The following is a 19,331-nucleotide window of genomic DNA, read 5'->3' as shown; positions in this document are numbered from 1 at the left end:
TAAAAGCACAGGTGGCAAAAAATTCAAAATTACTGGGGCAGATTCTGCCTTTGTTTACATCTACATATATGTGAAGTAGCAATATTGGAGTCAGTGAGGGGCCCTCAGTGAATCAGTATGACCCCAAAAGAGGATCGCATGGACAGGGAGTAGCCCAGCCACTGAAGCTTGAGAATGTACGAAGGCAGCACATTCCTTCAATAACTTCCATTAGAGCCCCACACCAGAAATTCATGTGTCCTCCCTGATATAGCCCCTAAAAGAGAACAGGTAATGGTAAGATTGCCTGCTCTCCCTTGGGGAGCATCCTCCCCGGAGTGAAGGGTTCCAGGGTGAAGCAAAGAGTTGCCATTACAAGAGTAATTTATCGTGGATGAACATGGCCCATTTGGGGCCCTGATCCTGCCGTGAGATACCTACATATGAATCCCAACTGTAGGATCAGGGCCTGTGCATGCTTCTGTGAGATACAGTTAATCAATACTGAATATCTCTGCTCCATTAGTGATACTTATATTTTCAGGAATGTTTTTATATATGTATGGTATCATACATTCACACAAGCGATGCATCTCTCTGAATATGTGATCAGTGAAATAAACATAACTGCATTTATTTCAGATGTTTGATACTGAAGAAATACGCACCCTTGCATATCTGACAGTTTGGTGCTATTAGCCACTGTGCATGTAGGTATGGAATTTTCAAATTTCCAGGTGGCAATTGGTCAATCTTCATTTAGAACCTAATCCGAAGCCCATTGGAATTGGTAGGCGGATTGCAGTCGATTTTAGTGGGATTTGCATGAGGCCTTAAGGTTGTATGTCATATCTGCTAGCTAAACTCATTTTTGAGTCACTGGAACTTATTTCTTTGTCCTGTGTTTGTTGTGCCTAGAGTGCCTATCGAGTCTTCACCAACAGCACCTGCTTGAAGCACATGATTCTAAAGATCCGCAGAGATGCTCGGAATTTTGAGCGCTATCAGCACAATAGGGACCTGGTAAATTTTATCAATATGTTTGCTGACACCCGACTGGAACTTCCACGGGGCTGGGAGATCAAAACAGACCAACAGGGCAAGGTAAGAGCATCAACACAATTAGCCACTGGGTGAGTTCCCATATCCTCCTAATGTCACACGAGATCCAGCTAAATGATTGTTTTGGGTTTTATGTGGACTTAACATTTTCGACTATCTGATTGTATATCAATGAGCATGTGTAATTATTCGTTATAATAAAAAAAAGCCTCTGTCCTAAGTTTAGCCCCTGGAAAGGCCATTCTTTATGCTTTTATCTGTCATCACACAAGGAGACTAAGAAGTGTGGTGTGATTCATGATTGCATCCGGGATTGTATATTGCTCTACCAGCTATTGCTGAGCCAAAAAAACCCCCACTAATCAAACCTTATTTAGAATTATAATGTTTGACTTAATAATACTGAAAAGGAACACTCTGTCAAAATACCTCTTCCTCATCCTTTGGGATACTGAATACCTCTCCCTCATTCTCAGATGCATGGATCTGATTAGCAGTTTTGTAGCACTGATTTCAGAAGAGTTATATCTGATTTATGTCAGTGCAACTGAGAGGAGAAATGGGCCCTGTCAATAATGAGACTAACCAAAACATAGCCCAAACACCCACAAATGAGGTTTGCATGGGGTTTGAAGGCAGAACTTTTCCCTAGTTTTCCAGAAAATGCAAGTGCAAGGCTAAGAAATTACCAGACTAAGACTTGATTTGTGGGGCTGAGTTGAAGCTCATTAGAAGTTGTAAACACTCAGCTCTTTTTGCCAAGAGGCACATGCTATCGAGCTCTTGGTTGTCCATCTAGAAAGAAGTTATGCTGAAATCTAAAGGTCAAGTCCTGTGTGATGCTGAGAACCACTGACTTTGGTAATTAAGGGTGCCAGCACCTGGCAGGAGGCACTCAACACCTTAGCAAATTGGGCTTTTAAAGCATAATCAGTATGTTCACAGCTGGAGTTGTGGCATTGCATCTAGAAATGAGGGACAAACTCCAAAAGGGAACTGGCTGATTTTAAATAAACCAGTATGAATGAACTTCTGGGAAGTTGGCAGATTAGTTTGTTTGAAATGGGTCACTGTATGATGTTGGATTAATAGCTCATGAAACTATAAATTGTGAACTATCATGGTTGCAAAATGTGGCATACGATGCACACTATTCACTGATGAGTTTGTGTGCTCCTTTCTCATCCCTAAACTCTTTCACCATGTTAGCTTTCTGCTTATGAATTTACAGTATTCTTTTTATTACAGTCCTTCTTTGTGGACCACAACAGCCGTGCTACCACTTTTATCGATCCTAGGATCCCACTTCAAAATGGCCGTCTCCCTAATCATCTGACTCACAGGCAGCATCTCCAGAGACTTCGCAGCTACAGTGCTGGAGAGGTAACTCTAGCCTTAAGACACCTTCCTAAATATGTATCTGTTAGAGCAGTAGTTCTAAATTCATCAGCTCATCTAGATGTTTGTCTAGTTTTAAAACAGGCCACATAAAGAGCATTACCCAAGTCAGTACAAGCTAGAATTTTATACAATGATTTGTTTATACTGCTGTATATACTATACACTGAAATGTAAGTACAATATTTATATTCCAATTGATTTATTTTATAGTTATATGGTAAATGAGAAAGTAAGCAGTTATTCAGTAAGAGTGTGCTGTGACACTTTTATGTCTGATTTTGTAATCAAGTAATTTTTTAAGCGAGGTGAAACTTGGGGTACACAAATCAGCCTCCTGAAAGGGGTATGGTAATCTAGAAAGATTGAGAGCCATTGTTCTAGGGCACATGATGGTTCTTATTTTTACCTTTTGACAAGCAGACACAGCTTAAAAGCATTTGTAATTTCATCCCAGAAACCCTATTTGGGCAAACAAAAATCTTGGCCCTAACTTACTGTTCTCCTCCCAGCTCCTTAGTCTTAGTCTCCCTGAACTCTGAGTTCTCCTTTTCTTTTCACAAGTTTTCAGTTCACCCTACCACCCTTGTGTGCCTATGTCTGCTACATCCTTGACACTGACTCTGTTGAACCACTCATTTATGCATTTGTCACTTCATGCTTTGGATATTGAAACTTCTTCCCCTTGGCCTTCCAAAGTATCTTGTGTCCAAATTCCAGTCTGTTCAGCATTCCACAACACACTGATATAGTCAGCCAGGATACCCAGCTGTACATTACCCTCAAGATGAAAACCTCCTTTCCCTCTAAATATGCTACTGACTGTGTGTTCAAAGCCGTTTGTAGCTATGTTCCCAACTACTTCCACGATATCATCACTTCCTATGCCCTCAGCTGCTCTACCAATGATGGCTTCTTTTCATTCCCCTGCTTCCTTACCTTCCTTTCTCAGAGAATGATTCTGTGCCATCTTGGCTACTGTATATGGCTCAGTCTGCTCATTTCCTTATGGCACATATTGGGTCTGATTCTAAACTAGGATAAATTGGAATAGCTCCATCACCAATAAAAAGTCTGGACCATTAATGGCAACCCTCCACCACTCCAATCTATAGATCTCATAAACTCAGACACCTTCTTATTGTAACATCCATTGCTATATCTTGGGGGAGTTTTGAGTTACCTGTATGGATATCCTCCTAAAAATGAAGTGACACTTGATTGTGCAAGAGGAAGACTGGGGGGGGGGGGAGGGAAGGGAAGTACAATAAAGACAAAGAAAGCTTGAGATTGCATAACAGCACATGCATTTGGGATAGTGGAGGCAGCGATGGTAAAGCACCAGCATTTCTCTCCAACCTGCAGAACCGTATATGATAGAGGCTTTTTTGGAGTTACAAGGAAGGGAGGGAAGAGGGAACAAGTTGGGAGTGGGTCACAGCCACAGCTATTCATCATCTCTCAGAAAAACAGAAAGAAACTTCCTAGTTAATATTGACCCTATCAATGTTAATTCCAGCAGGATTCATTAGGATTCATAGTGAGATAACTATTGTTCATATGCATAAGATATGGTTTTGTCCTATAAAGGTTCCCCTTAGGGAAATCCCAGAGACTCGCTTTAGGTTTGAAAGGGAAAGAGGAGCAACATGTCAAAACATGCCTCCCCCCAGCCACTTGCCAGCTGTTTACATTTCCGCTGGCTCCTCCGCTGAGCAGCAGGGAGAGCCCTCCAAACAGCAGGAGAGAAGCAAATGGGAGATTTTAAAGATCTGTCAGCATTAATTAAATAAATCAGCTGTTGGTTTGGAGGTTTTTTTGTTTTGTTTTGTTTTTTTGTCCCTCTCCTTAACATAATGAAGGTCAGTGATGGTCTTTGCACTGAGCATAGAGGATAGGGATATAATCAGTGCTAGTCACTATGGCTTTATGGAAAATAGTTCTTGTCAAACAGTTATGATTTCATTCATTGATGAGATGGGACATTTGGTTGAAAAATGTAACTTCATAGATGTAGTATACTTTAAATTTTGTAAGGTATTTCACTTAGTACCACACAACATTCTGACTAAAACGTTGGCACCATATAATACAAATAAAGAGGATTAAGAACTGGCTACAACTCAAGAAGTAATTGTCCATGTGGAATCATCATTGAATGGGGGAAAGATGTTTGAATGGGGCTCCTTGGGTATCAGTATGAGGCTCAAGGCTGTTCAACATTTTCATCAGGGATCTGGAAGTAATTATAAAATCACCACTGGCAATGTATGTGGATAACCCAAACACTGACGGAGTGCTGTGTATTGATGAGGACTCAGCAGTTCTACAGAATGATCTGGATCACATAGCAAGCTAGGCCCATTCAAGCAAAATGCATTGTAATGCAGCCAAGTGGAAGGTTATACATCTAGGAACAAGGAATGCTGGCCATACCTACAGAAAAGAGGGATTGCATCTAAAAAAACAAAACAAAAAAAAAGAAAAGAAAAGAACAGCAACTCTGAAAAAGGATGTAGGGTAATAGTGTGAAAGCAACTGAACATGAGCATGCACTGCAATGCTTTGACTCTATTGATCCTTAGATGTATACACAGGGGAGTAGGGAGTAGGAATGGGAAAGTAGTTTTACTTCTGTATTTGGCACTGCTGAATCAGATAATGGTGTGCAAGATTTTGGAAAACTGGAGAGGGTGCAGAAAAGGGTCAGAAGAATTATTTGTCAGTTGGAGAACATGCCTCATAAGAAAAGGCTTAAAAAGGCCTGTGAAGTTCAGTACAGTGGCCCTTGCACCAGGAATCAAAACTCATATTTTAACATCTCAAATGTACCTCTAAAATAAGCATCTCTTATTAAATTGGACCGTACAAATGAGACTTTTTTGAATAAATTCATTTTCTTCACCTTGATGATATGTAAAACGTATTGTCTGGAGAAAGAAGAGCATAATTATACAGCTTTTATTGGTGGGTCACTTTTGTTTCTGAACTTTTCCACCCAAAGCCATAACTCATTCTTTCCTTCTTAATCTATACATCATATTTCATATAAAATGTATTTGTGAATATTTTGGAACACCTTCCCATTCCAATCCCCTCTTTCAGGGTATAAAATGTATTGACGCAAAGGTTGGTCACTCATATTCCTCTTTTTCCCCCTGTAAAATACCTTCCTAAATTAAAGACCCTTGTAAAGGCTTTTGATGTCCATTTGTAAACTTCTTAATCCTCAGTAGCACTGTGTAGTATACCCTGTAAAATGTCTACAAATTGTCACAATTTTGGGTGCAAGGGCATCCATTTTCCCCTTTCTGTAGAGCAAAAAAAGTAAAGGCTAATCATCCCAGTTGCCCTTTTAAAAAGTTAATAGGCCAGATATTCAGCTAGTGTAAATTTGTGTTGTTCCAATGAAGTCAATAGCTAAAGACCAGAGGACCATCTATGTCTAAAATCCTGTTAGACTGCCCGAAATCAGAACAAATCAGTAGCAACAGTGAAATGTCACCATTGTCTAGTTGGTTTCTCTTCTAGAATGATCTCTGACATTGTGTGATGACATGGAATATTAGATCTTATAAATTTACCCTAATAACAACAGGGAGAAATGTGAGTCAAACCAATGGCAGAAGGAGGAAGTAGCTGTATTTTATATGATCACAGCCCCAACCTGTGATGGACAGGTGGCATAATTCAAATGGGCAGAAGCTGGATGTTTTTAGTGATGACTGCAATAAATCACAAACATAAAGTCTACAGAAGACAGAAAAGAAGCTGCTATGGTGGGCTTGGGCACTAAAGGAGCTCCCAGCTATCTGGTTGCAATCTACAAGCGGAAACCACAAGTCTGTTAACTCAGTGTATAAAATTGTCAAATTGCCCAGCACTAAATGAGTCAGGATGCTAAATCATTAACTGTCACTTTTTTTTTTAAATGGAAAATAATCTGATAAACTGAATTAACTGATTCAATTACAAAGTCAGGGCAGAGGAGACTATTGTAATTAAGCAATGAATCAGAGCTATTAATTGTTCTATATATGTCTAAAGACTGCAGGAAAATTAGGAGATCTGATTAGATTATTTGGAATTCTTCTGCTATCTAGTAATAGCTGCAAATCATATTAGAGAGCAAAATTGTGTAATGTGGAAGTGTAATGTCAAAGCCCAAGCATAACAATATTCTGCCAGTGATGGCTATGTGATAACAATAGGAAAAGGAAGGGAGTAAAACTTATAAAATCAGATTATCTATTCTGTAATTTCTTGTGTATCTGGTTAGTTCTGATTCTTTTATTTCTTTTATTCTTATACTACTTGTTTTCTTTGCAGTTTTTTATTTAAAATCATTTTTTTCATTGCTCCCCACCCTTATGCACATCCCCTTCATCTCTTTATGATTTGAAGAATAGAATTGTGTACAAGGGCTGGAGCAAATGGTAAGCAGTATAAAACTAACAGGAGGAAGTAAATTTTGAGAGGAGATATCACAATGACAGCTGGATCAGTAAGGCTGTTTTAGGCACAAGTTTGTGAGGAAAGACATGCTGGTGAGGTGTGAGAGGGAGAAAGAGACCACGAGACTAAGAAGAGGAATTAGCACAGCTTTGGTACAAAAGAGGGAAATTATCTTATAAAAGCATGAAAATAACATTAACAAACCCTGTGAGCTCTGCAAGGAGGAATGGGATAATGAAGACAGAAAAAGGATCCATTGCTTCTCCCTGTGTCTTCAGAACATCTTCAGGGTTAGACAAAATTGTTTATGATGAGAGGTGGCTATTCTACAGCCAAATTTTTCATTACTCCAATGCAGCTTTCCAAAATCATTGATCCAATACATGATGTTTAAAATAGCAACAGTTCCCACAAGATTAGTTGTAACTTAATGTAATTACACCCTAGAAGACTTCCTGGAGAGTTAAGTAATAAATTTGTCTTTAAAGACAAGATGGATTTTATGAAGGTTATCACACCAGTATATTAAACACTTTGGGGCTGGTCCTCTTTACACTGACATGGGGATAAATTGAAAGGACTCCGCTGAAATCAATACCACTAGATGTGTGTCAGACTGGGGTAAGTGAGATCAAAAGTGAGGGAAAATGTACAATATGCTATAGCAGCAGTGTCTCACCACCTGGATACACTTTTATGTTTTATACATTACAAAGGTGACTTGTCAGGCACATGTAGCTGTTCTGTTTTCATTTGTCACCAATTGGAAGTTCTGATATGTGACCATAATATGATCAGTATCAGAGGGGTAGCCGTGTTAGTCTGAATCTGCAAAAGCAGCGAAGAGTCCTGTGGCACCTTATAAACTAACTGAAGTGTTGGAGCATAAGCTTTCGTGGGCAAAGACCCACTTCGTCAGATGCATGTAGTGGAAATTTCCAGAGGCAGGTATAAATATGCAGGCCAGAATCAGGCTGAGGTGGATCTAATCAGGGAGGATGAGGCCCACTTCTAGTAGCTGATCTGGAGGTATGAATTCCAAGAGAGGAGAAGCTGCTTTTGTAGTGAATGGCTTGCTAACTACAAAAGCAGCTTCTCCTCTCAAGGAATTCACACCTCCAGATCAGCTACTAGAAGTGGGCCTCATCCTCCCTGATTGGATCCACCTCAGCCTGATTCTGGCCTGCATATTTATACCTGCCTCTGGAAATTTCCACTACATGCATCTGACAAAGTGGGTCTTTGCCCACGAAAGCTTATGCTCCAACACTTCAGTTAGTCTATAAGGTGCCACAGGACTCCTAGCCACTTTTGCATAATATGATCAACATTCACCTGAGCTTGGATTCAAAGCTAAGCATCTAAAATACTGAAATAAGGGCAATTTATTTCTGAAGTTACTACCCAGCACTACAATTTGTCGAATAAGAAATAAGCACTTACCACCTCAGCATTTTGGGAATTGGTGTTTTCACGCATCTTTGTCCAGATCTCTCTCATGCTGATTTGTTACCAGCATAATTCCATTAGCATCAGAATAGTGTTACTTTGGATTAACACACATATTAAGTGTGAGATGATTCAGGGTGAACTCTGCTTTCTCTCTTACTATTATTTTTATCGTAATAAAATTGCCCATTGCTAACCATATTTGTCAGCAAGCAGTCAATACTTGTTATCCTCACTGGCTGAGCACCTTCCAAAACCTTAATGTATTTATTCTCACAACATCACTGTGATGTAGGGAAGTAATAGTATTCCTATTGTTACAGATGGGGAACTGAGATGCAAAAGGACTGAGGACTTGTCTGCACAGGAGCACTCAAAATTAATTGCTGTGTGAATTTAAAGTGGATTAGTTAAACCACATTAAACCCCCATAGTGGCATTTTAATTTGGAATTAAAGTAGCCTTAATTTGATTTAGTGATTTTAAATTGGATGTGATTTAAAATAAACCTAATTAAGTCCACTTTAATTCTGAACGAGGGTGATCATACAGGGGTTTAGTGCAATTTAAATTCATGCCTTTAGTTAATTTGGTTTCATTTTGATGAGTGTCCTTTTGTAGACAAACTCTAAGAACCAGATTTACAAATGTGGTTATGCTACTAAAAGTGTAGATAAGTATCTAAGGGTATGTCTACACTACAAAGTTAGTTCGAACTAACTTTCTTAGGCGCTACACTAGCGCTCCGTTAGTTCGAATTTAATTCGAACTAACGGAGCGCTTAGTTCGAACTAGGTAATCCTCATTCCACAAGGATTAAGCCTAGTTCGAACTTACTAGTTCGAATTAAGGGCTGTGTAGAACCTTAATTCGAACTAGTGGGAGGCTAGCCCTCCCCAGGTTTCCCTGGTGGCCACTCTGGCCAACACCAGGGAAACTCATCTGCCCCCCTCCCGGCCCCGGACCCCTTAAAGGGGCACGGGCTGGCCTACGGTGCCCGTGCCAGGTGCAAGCCTGACAGCACCCAGCCAGCGGACCCTGCACCTGGCACGGCTCGAGCCACCCACCGATGCCCCCCAGCCCTTCCCCTCTTCCCGGGACCAGGCTGGCGGCTCCCGGGAGCTTGCCCGGGACCGCAAGAGGCGGGCACCCGCCTGGGCTAGTGCAGACATCGTGGACCTCGTCCACGACCTCCGCACTAGGCACAGGAAAGTGGCCGTCTAGGGCAGGATAGCTGCCAACCTGGCCACCCAGGAGCAGGTGTGCATGAAAATCAAGGTGGTCCACTGAGACCCCCGACCCTGAGCCCTGAGCTTAGAATGGCCGTACTGGGTCAGACCAAACGTCCATCTAGCCCAGTAGCCTGTCTGCCGACAGCGGCCAACCCTAGGGACCCTGGAGGGGATGGACCGAAGACAGTGACCAAGCCATTTGTCTCGTGCCATCCATCTCCAGCCTTCCATAAATCTTGGGCAGGGACACCACTCCTACCCCCTGGCTAATACCACTCCATGGACCCAACCTCCATGACTTGATCTCACTTCCCTTTAAACTCTGTTCTAGTTCTAGCCTTCACAGCCTCCTGCATCAAGGAGTTCCACAGGTTGACTCTTTGCTTTGTGAAGAACAACTTTCTGTTACTAGTTTGAAGCCTGCTACCCATTCCTTTCCTTTGGTGTTCTCTAGTCCTTCTTTATGGGAACTAATGAAGAACATTTCTGTATGCACCCTCTCCACCCAACTCCTGCTTTTAGAGACCTCTATTCTGTCCCCCCTCCGTCTCCTCTTTTCTAAGCTGAAAAGTCCCAGTCTCTTTAGCCTCTCTTCATATGGGACCTGTTCCCAACCCCTGATCATTTTAGTTGCCCTCCCCTCTCCCAGCCTCTCTCTTCCCCTCTCCCACCTCCTTTTCCCAGTCTCCCCCAGTTTCGTTCAATAAAGACAGATTCCATTTTGGAAGACACGTTATCTTTATTTTGTACATCAAGAAGAGGGGCTAGGGAAGGGTAAGTGGAAGGAGGTGAGGGAGGAATGGGGTACGCGCCCCTGATGGGGAGGACTGGGCTGGCTCTGCGGACTTTTGGGGTGGAAGCTCTCCTGCAGCCCCCCAATTTCCCCCTCTCCCCAGATGGCAGCCTGCGGCAAGTGCAGCCAGTCTGATGGCCGAGTGCTGTGATGTGCCCAGTGTGGGTACTCTGGGCAATCCAAGCCAGGACTGCTTTGCAAGCGGGGCACCCCTGAGAATTGTCTGTCCGGGGTGGGGGTCGGGACCCTTTAAGCACAGCCCTCGGCTTGCCTGAGACAGCAGCTCCACGCTCTAAGTCCTCCTCTGATGCCCTGCCGGCACTGCTTCCGGCCATCCTTAAGCCTGGTTCAGGGTTCACTTAATGTGGACATGCTAGTTCAAATTAGCAAAACGCTAATTCGAACTAGTTTTTTAGTCTGGATCCGTTAGTTTGAATTAGCTTAGTTCGAATTAACTAATTCGAACTAAGTTAGGGTACGTCTACACTGCATCCCTAGTTCAAACTAGGGATGCAAATGGAGACAATCGAAGTAGTTAATGAAGTGGGGATTTAAATATCCCGCGCTCCATTAACATGATCTCGCCGGCGCGCTAGTTCGAATCACAGCTGATTCGAACCAGGAAGTGCGCGCCGGGACGCGTTAGTTCGGACTAAAGCCCTTAGGCCGAACTAATGTTACTCATCAAAAAATGAGGAGTAACATTAGTTCGGACTAAGGGCTTTAGTCCGAACTAACGCGTCCCGGCGCGCACTTCCTGGTTCGAATCAGCTGTGATTCGAACTAGCGCGCCAGCGAGATCATGTTAATGGAGCGCGGGATATTTAAGTCCCCGCTTCATTAACTACTTCGATTGTCTCCATTTGCATCCCTAGTTCGAACTAGGGATGCAGCATAGACATACCCTTAGTTCGAATTAACGTTGTAGTGTAGACGTACCCTAGTAGAGTTTTTGAAAGAACCTAAGCAGGTTAAGCACCTCATTCCTGTTGAAATCAGTGGGAGTTGTGTGCATAAGTTGTTTATCTGCTTTATTTTAAATCCCATGGGGCATCTATCTGAATCTTTATGAACCTAAATATCTTTGTACACTTGGCACTACGCAACTTGCCCAAAGTCACACAGGAAGTCTAAGAAAAGCAGGGAATGGCTCCTCCTCTCCTCACACCTTTCAAACTGGTGTTGGAAATGGTTGGCTGCCAGTATGGACAAGACAGTACCATTTTCAATACTACTGCAGAAAATATGATTGACATTTTGTGAAATATGGTCTCAGCCATGCTTTGTCTATGCTGGCAGCTTTTTTCAACAGTTGGAAAATATCCAGGGCAAAACAAGGCTGACAATCACTGTCAATAGTGGGTCATTTTCCTGATGTAGTCAAGGCCCAAATGTTGGACTCTTGCTGCTTCTGTTTATTCACACTTCGGATAAACAGAAACCATGCATATGCATGCCTCCTATATATATATATAGGAGGCATGCATATGCATGGTTTCTGTTTATCCGAAGTGTGAATATATAAATAAAGTGTGAAAAAATATATATATATATATATATATATATTCATGCAAGTTACATTTACTTCTGGGAAAAAATAGTAACCCTTTCTGGTCTGATATATCTTTTCCTCTTGTTATTTGAACAATAAGTTCAAATAAATATTTTAGAGCCAAATTAAAGTGTCCTTGTTTATTTTATTCAAAATTGCACAAATACCTGTTTCTAGATATATACGGATTTGCACACCAAATATAATCATTGAATGCAAAGGTCTGCTCTATACTTTAAAAATTTGACTTGCGTAGTTAGGCTGATGTTTTAATAATATTGTTATGCCAGTAAAAAATGCAGTTATACTGACTTGGAGGCACTTATATAAGGCACTTTAGTTTATATTGCTTTGTTGGACTGGAATAAGTTATATACCTATGCAAGCACATGTACCTTAGAATGACGGTATTGATGTGGGGGAAGGGAGGAATTTCTGCTCAAATATGCTGGCATAACTAAAGAGGTAAAATTGTATAGTTTAGACAAGGTCTACTGGAGTTGTATAACATCCATTTACAAATCCAGAATTATATGACTCTTTGAAACTGGACAAAAACTTGACCATCAGAGGGTAAACTCCTTCCTTTTGAAGAATATTTGTGCCTAAATTATTTATATGCTATTAAGATGCATGTTATTGATTCCATATGTAATTTCTCAAGACTAGAACTATGCAGCATACCTCACAAGTTTAGAATATAGTGTTGAAAACTCTGACCAATAACAGTAATAAAACAAAACTACAGGTTGAACCTCCCAAATCAGGGACTCTCTGGTCCAACAATATCTGTGGTCCAGCAGGGCCATGGATGTTGCTGGACCAAAGAGCCCTGGAGGTGGGAGCGGGACCCAGGTGGAGAACACAGGGCTGGGTAGCCCTAGCTGGGCCAGCAGTGGCTGGTCCAGGTGGCGGCTGGAGAGCCCCGGTCCAGCTGTGGAACTCCTGGCATCAGTAGGGCCAGGTGGCAAATGGGGAGCACCCACCCCAGCCAAGGAACCCCTGGTATCAGCCAGGACAGGTGGTGAATGAGGAGCCCCTCCCCCAACTAAGGAACTCACTGCAGCAGCAGAGCCAGGTGGCCCTAGGCCAGAGAACCCCAAGGAATTCCCCAGCAGGAGCAGGACTGGCCCTGGCAATCCACAGCTTTATCTGGGCCAGGGAACCCGAAGAATCCCCAGTAGCAGTGGGGCTGTGGTGGCCGAGCGACCAGAGAAACCCAGCAGCAGCAGGCCGGGTGGCTCCGACCAGGGAACTCCCCAGCATCATCGGGACTAGGTGGGGCCAAGGAGCCATGATCGGAGACCCTAATCCCTAGCAGCAGAGTGGCTGGGTTGGCCAGGAAGCCCCAGCCAGAGAACCCCTAGGGAGCAACAGGGAACCCCAGGCAGCAACAGGGAACCCCAGGCAGCAACAGGGACCTCTGGGCTGTGGAGTCCTTGGGAATCCCCAGAGGCAGTGGAGCGGACGGCTTCTGAAAGGGGCTGGCAACAATCGTGTGGTCCCAGGAACCCTGGCGGCAGCAGAGTGGGATCCCCAGCCTGGAGAGTCTGGGAGTAGGACAGCCAGTAGGGGAGCATCCCTGGTCCGGAAAACTCTCTGGTTCAGGACCACTCAGGTCCCGAGAGTGCCAGACCAGGGACATCCCACCTGTATTGTTTCCCAAAATGAGTCAGTTAACCTCAAGACTCTGGATTAAAGTCACAAAGTAAAAGGCATCATTAGTGTATTGACTAATATGTAGCTAATCATTTTGTTATAACATTTCTTTCTTTCCTTCTTTCATTCTAGGCATCAGAAGTCTCCCGGAATAGAGGCATATCTCTGTTGACCAGACCAGGCAACAGCCTAGTAACAGCTATTCGAAACCAGCACCATCATGAGTCATTACCTCTAGGTAAGTAGGGCCTTCTATTATTTTTTTCTTCCTAGTGGGGCTCCTCGGGAACTGTTTTAGGACCTTTCAACAATCATACCCCTTACTTAGCTCTCCAAACCATTCTTCCTTAATGAGGAGCCAGGTGATATTATATCAGTGGTGATCACATTGTATTAGTGTATGATTTCTCCCATATGCTGTATTATCACTATTTGACAAGTAATTTTCAGTTGCACATTTGTTATCCTCTGCAAAAGTGTCACTTGTTTCTAGAGTTGTGATTTTAACTATTCCAGCTTACAATGACAAGATTGTCGCATTTCTACGCCAACCAAACATTTTTGAGATGCTGCAAGAGCGTCAGCCAAGCCTGGCCAGGAACCATGCACTCAGGTACTGATTTGTTCCAAGTCGCTATAAACCTTCTCTTTAATCCTGTCTCCTGCTGACTTTCAAGCCAGCAGATAAGGTGTTCCATGAGGCCTTGAAAGAAGGACATCCTCTATCTCCAGGCCACCAGTTATTCATTATACCATTCCATGGCCATTCATCATCATCATCATCATCATCAACAACCATGGGCTCAACGCCTGTTGGTGTCCGATGCCTCCCTCACTATTTCCTTTCCACCCTGACAAGCAGTCAGTGGGGAAGTCAATGGGACCTAGGCTCAAAAAGTCACTTAGATGCTTTGAAAATGTCACCCCTTCTGTGCACAGTATAAATGTGTACATCCAGGTCCTTCTCTGTAGATGGGGAGTGCTCACTACAGCTCAGTATTGCTCAGTCTTGAACCTGTTCTTATTATGATGTTCTCTACCCCCTCTCCTGTTTCCCTTATTTTCCTTGTTCTCTTTGTAGAGTTCACCTGTTGGCCTCCTTGTATCATCTTCTACATTTCAGATGCGTTTTCTCTAGAAGATGAGTCAAGTCCTTGTTAACAGGAAAAATGAAGAAGTGCCCTAGTTTCCATGGTCACCACAAAAGTTTCAGCTTTTGCTAACAGAGTCCATATAGCTCAGTTATTATTTTCCGCAGGCACCCAAGTATAGGAAAGAAGTGTGGTATATGTGGGTACACGGCCACTATATTTATGCCTCAGTGGCAAAAAATGCTATACATCTGCCTACAGTTATCTTATTCTTCAGAGGTTTGGGTGAAATCCTGGCTCCACTGAAGACAATGGCAAACTTCCCATTGACTTCAGTGGCAACAACATTTTACCCCTTAACTCTAATAGTAATGCCAAGACAGAAAGAGCCCTATATTTTACAGAAATATAATAGCATTATTTACTAAATTGCACTCCTGTCTTCACTTGTTTCCTCTGAGGACTTAATAATATGTTTAACATCCTTTACAAAGTAATTAAACCAACTGATGCTATCAAAGTATTTTACCTGTTCCTTTCATCTTATATAAAAGGGGTGAAATGAAAAAAGAAAAAAACAGAATAATAATTAAAATTTGAAATAAATGATAATTATAAGGATTAAATTAATCTTCTGGAGCTAGACCCTCATTTGGTGTAAATCAGCTTCACTCTATTGGCTTTTATGGAGTAATGCCAGTTTATACCAGCTGAGGATCTGGCCCTTGAATTCAATAAAGGCCACACTGTAACCAGCATAACAAAAGAGAGAACATCCAAGTTTTTCCAGTGAGATTTCTCTCTGAGAGTTTTGCTTGCCTTGCTGATTGATCATTTACCTGTGAGGATCAGACAAAGAGTTCTTTGGGTGTAAAGGATTAAAACCGTCTCCAGGAGGAATGAAATGCTAATGGATTCAGGGAGAGAATGAAAATTGCCTCTTGTATTTAAGATGTGCATTTTTGTAGCTGAGAACTTTTATCATCATCATCAAATAATTCCAGTTTTTTTTTCACTTGTGTAATGTGAGTTCTTATCCCTTAGAGAATAGGAAATGCCTTTATCTCTTTTTTAGCAGAGAACAAAATTGACTAATGATGGAGACTAGACAGCTTTGTGGATATGTAATGAGATTTGTAACAGGATAGTAAAACCATCATCTCTAGGTTACTGTTTTGTTTCCACACTCAATTTGGGGTGGCACAAGGAGATGCAGGCCTACCCACTCCGCAGTATCCCAGCCCATAGCCCTACCAGTGGCAGAGTTCCCCTTGGTCAGCAGGGAGCCTGACCTGACTGGATCTTTGGCAACAATACAGCTGAAGTAGGATCAGCTGTCCCTGGGCTATTTCCGAACTCCCGCCTCCAATTGTATCTGGATCTGTAGCAGGTCCTCTGTGGCTAGCTGGTAGAAGGCCTGAGGTAATCCTGGCTACTCTTCCATGTCTCAGTCAACTGGGAATTTTGGCATGTTGGGCCAGTTCTCAGGGTCAGAGGGGCCTGTGTTGGTCTCCCACTTTGGGAGCAGGCAAGGGGTATCTTGCTGTTTCGGCAACTGCTCTCCAACAGAGTGCCAGACCTACTCTTTAATACTTCCTGTGACATCCCCTGATTTCCGGGGGTAGGGGAGAGTACTGCTTGGCTCCACCCACCAGAATTCACAGAGTGATCCCTTCCTCTCTGGGTCAGTGGGAAGCCATTCTACCTCACTATAGGTCAGAATTCTGGTATGATATAAATAGTGTTGTGTTATGGGTTTTGCTGTTCAGATTAGAAAAATGTGTGAGGCAAAAAGGATATTTATTTGCTATCTTTGTGAGAAAAGCAAAAAAAAGTTAGAGGGGTAGTGAGTAAAAAATAATCCATTCTTATCTTGTGGTTTTATATTGATTTGATTTCTTTTCCCCTTCTTGTCATTAATTTTCTAGGGAGAAGATCCATTACATTCGGACAGAGGGTACACATGGGCTTGAAAAGCTGTCCTGTGATGCAGATTTAGTAATTCTATTGAGGTAATCAATTCAAAACAATTTGTCTCTCATGATGCACAAGAAGCTGACTAGCAATCTCCGCCTCATATTTGTTGAAATATTTTAAGTGATTGACCTAATTTGTTAAATCTAGGTTGTTTTCTGCTAAGGCTCACAATATATGTGTCACATCCTAGTTTCCAGAAACCTAACCCCCAGTGGCACAATGAACGTTACTCTCCAATTGCACTGAATAGTTTGGTTTTGGCTTTTAAGGATCAGATTAGAAATGACATTTTAACTTTTCCTGTGGTAATTTTAAAGGTGGAAATGTGATTCACACCTTTCTAAATAACAATCAGATGCTGTTGATCGTAGTGTTAGTTATGCCACTGGCAGCGATCTCTACAAGGCTACCTCACATTAAGGAAGAGCTGAGATACAACAGACTGAACAACCATTATTAAGTAATGGAGGCAAGGCTTAAGTACTGTAAGCAGGGTCTTAGCATCTTTTGAAGCCCCACTGAAATTAAGTCTTTAGAGCCCAGAATAATTTGATTTATGTGACTCAACACAATAAAGGATTACATTTCTCTTGTGCTCTCTGTTTACACTAAAGCATATTCCACTCGAGTTGATTTTGATTGGCGTTACACAGCCCATTCTATGTAAAGCAAAATGTCCACGACTTGATCCCACTGCCTATACCTTGATGCAGATTGGCACAGAGCCATGCAGGGCTGTAGCAAAATATCTGACTGAGACAAATGTAGTTAAAAGGGAAACAATTTGTATCCCCTGTTCTCACTTTGACCACTGGATGTTGTTGCTCTTACCATTGCCTCAAAACCTTGGCTCATCCATCCAATAGGGTAATGTTGTGTCTTGAGAATGCCTAATGGAACTCACTTTTTTATTTAAAATAAAGACTTTGCTTCTGAAGTCCTGTCTGATTGGGAAGATCACTGTTTTAAGTCTCTGTAGGTACTGATCTTTGTGTTGTAAGTATTCAGCTCTGGTGAGGCCACATCTGTTGTATTGTGTCCAGTTCTGGGCCCCCCACTATAGAAACGATGTGGACGCATTAGAGAGAGTCCAGCAGAGGTCAACCAAAATGATTAAGGGGCTGGAGCGCATAACCTATGAGGAGAAGCTGAGGGATTTGGTTTTGTTTAGTCTGCAGAAAAGAAGAGTGAGGGGGTATTTGATAGCAGCCTTCAACTTCCTGAAGGGAGGTTCCAAAGAGGATGGAGAAAGGCTGTTCACAGTAGTGACAGATGGCAGAACAAGGAGCAATGGTCTCAAGTTACAGTGAGAGAGGTCTAGGTTGGACATTAGGAAAAACTATTTCACTAGGAGGGTGGTGAAGCACTGGAATGGGTTATCGAGGGAGGTGGTGGAATCTCCATCCCTAGAGGTGTTTAAGTCTCAGCGTGACAAAGCCCCGGCTGGGTTGATTTAGTTGGGATTGGTCCTGCCTTGGGCAGGGGGCTGGACTTGATGACTTTCTGAGGGTTCTTCCAGCCCTATGGTTCTATGATCTATGATTCTGTGAAGGGCTGCCCAAAGAGATGTTTGTAACAAAATACTACTCTACCAAATTCTTATGCTTCTTCATGTATAATGAGTGCAAACAGAGTCTGTGTCTATCGTTTTTCCTTTCAGCCTCTTTGAGGAGGATATTATGTCCTACATACCCCTGCAGGCTGCCTTCCACCCTGGCTATAGCTTCTCTCCTCGCTGTTCACCCTGCTCCTCACCTCAGAATTCTCCAGGTAAATAAAGGGAAAACAACATAAGCTCCTGTGCTTGTTGCACTTCTCCTTTTGACAATTACAGAAGGGCAGATATCAACTGGAATAAATGTTGCCACTCACAGACCCCCAAAAAGCTGTGTCAGTTTACACCGTTGAAAATTGGCCTCCGACAGTTTTTTTCTGCAGGGGTGTTTGGTTAATACACAGAATGCTGTCACTTCATTTGTCTCATGGGACACTGATGGCAGTGGCCTGGTGAAAATCAGTGATTATTCAAGGAGTAGAAAATATTGTCATGGCTTCCAAATGGTGAGGGGAGATTAGACTGAGAAGAGGATTGTGTTCTGAGTCTAATTTATTGACATTCTTGAATATGAATATGAGATGGTAAAGCAAAGTGCAAATCACATATGTATGGCAAAGCTTTCAGAAGTCTAGCAAACAGCTGTAGGCCAAACTTAATATTCAGCCAGACAATGTTTCCAATGCTGCTGCTTCTCCCAAGAATAATACAGTTCAATGCCAGGAGGGACCATTCAATCATCTAGTCTGGCCTAATCATATGTCACAGGCCAAATACTTTTCACCTAATTATCTTGTATTGAGCCAATAAATTGACTAAAACATGTTTTCCTGAAAGGTGTCCATTCATAGAAGATTATTTCCAAGTGCTCTGTATCACTGAAATATTGTCTGTGCTAAGAAAATCGATCAGCAGGTGGCTCTATTAGCTAAAAGGAGACTGCATTAGTCTACACTTCAACCATGCAATTGCCTTGGTGGTCATTTTGAGTGACATCCCAGGAATATGCTCTTAAATCAGTGTAGGCTGTTTTCAGAGCCATCTGGGCTGTTTGGACACCCGGTTCCTATTAAAATGAATGAGAAATGGGTGCCAAATCCTCTGATGACTTTGCAAATATCAGTCTTAA

The 19,331-nt window shown here is 42.3% G+C and overlaps 1 protein-coding gene across 1 annotated transcript in view; it reads left to right on the top strand.

Annotated features, from left to right (window-relative positions):
* The window catches only part of HECW1 (HECT, C2 and WW domain containing E3 ubiquitin protein ligase 1), a 334,425-nt gene that overhangs the window by 251,976 nt on the left and 63,118 nt on the right, over positions 1–19,331 (top strand). The window contains exons 16-21 of the mRNA XM_014574083.4: positions 898–1,083; positions 2,290–2,424; positions 13,712–13,817; positions 14,096–14,192; positions 16,599–16,682; positions 18,308–18,417. Coding sequence (XP_014429569.1) covers positions 898–1,083; positions 2,290–2,424; positions 13,712–13,817; positions 14,096–14,192; positions 16,599–16,682; positions 18,308–18,417 — 718 coding nt within the window. The remainder of the gene's footprint in view (positions 1–897; positions 1,084–2,289; positions 2,425–13,711; positions 13,818–14,095; positions 14,193–16,598; positions 16,683–18,307; positions 18,418–19,331) is intronic.

Source organism: Pelodiscus sinensis, chromosome 2 (genome assembly GCF_052426305.1).
Source record: "Pelodiscus sinensis isolate ZL-2025 chromosome 2, ASM5242630v1, whole genome shotgun sequence".
NCBI classification, from domain to species: Eukaryota; Metazoa; Chordata; order Testudines; family Trionychidae; genus Pelodiscus; species Pelodiscus sinensis.
The sequence above is the reverse complement of the archived record's forward strand: the minus strand, read 5'-3'. Positions and strand labels throughout refer to the sequence as shown.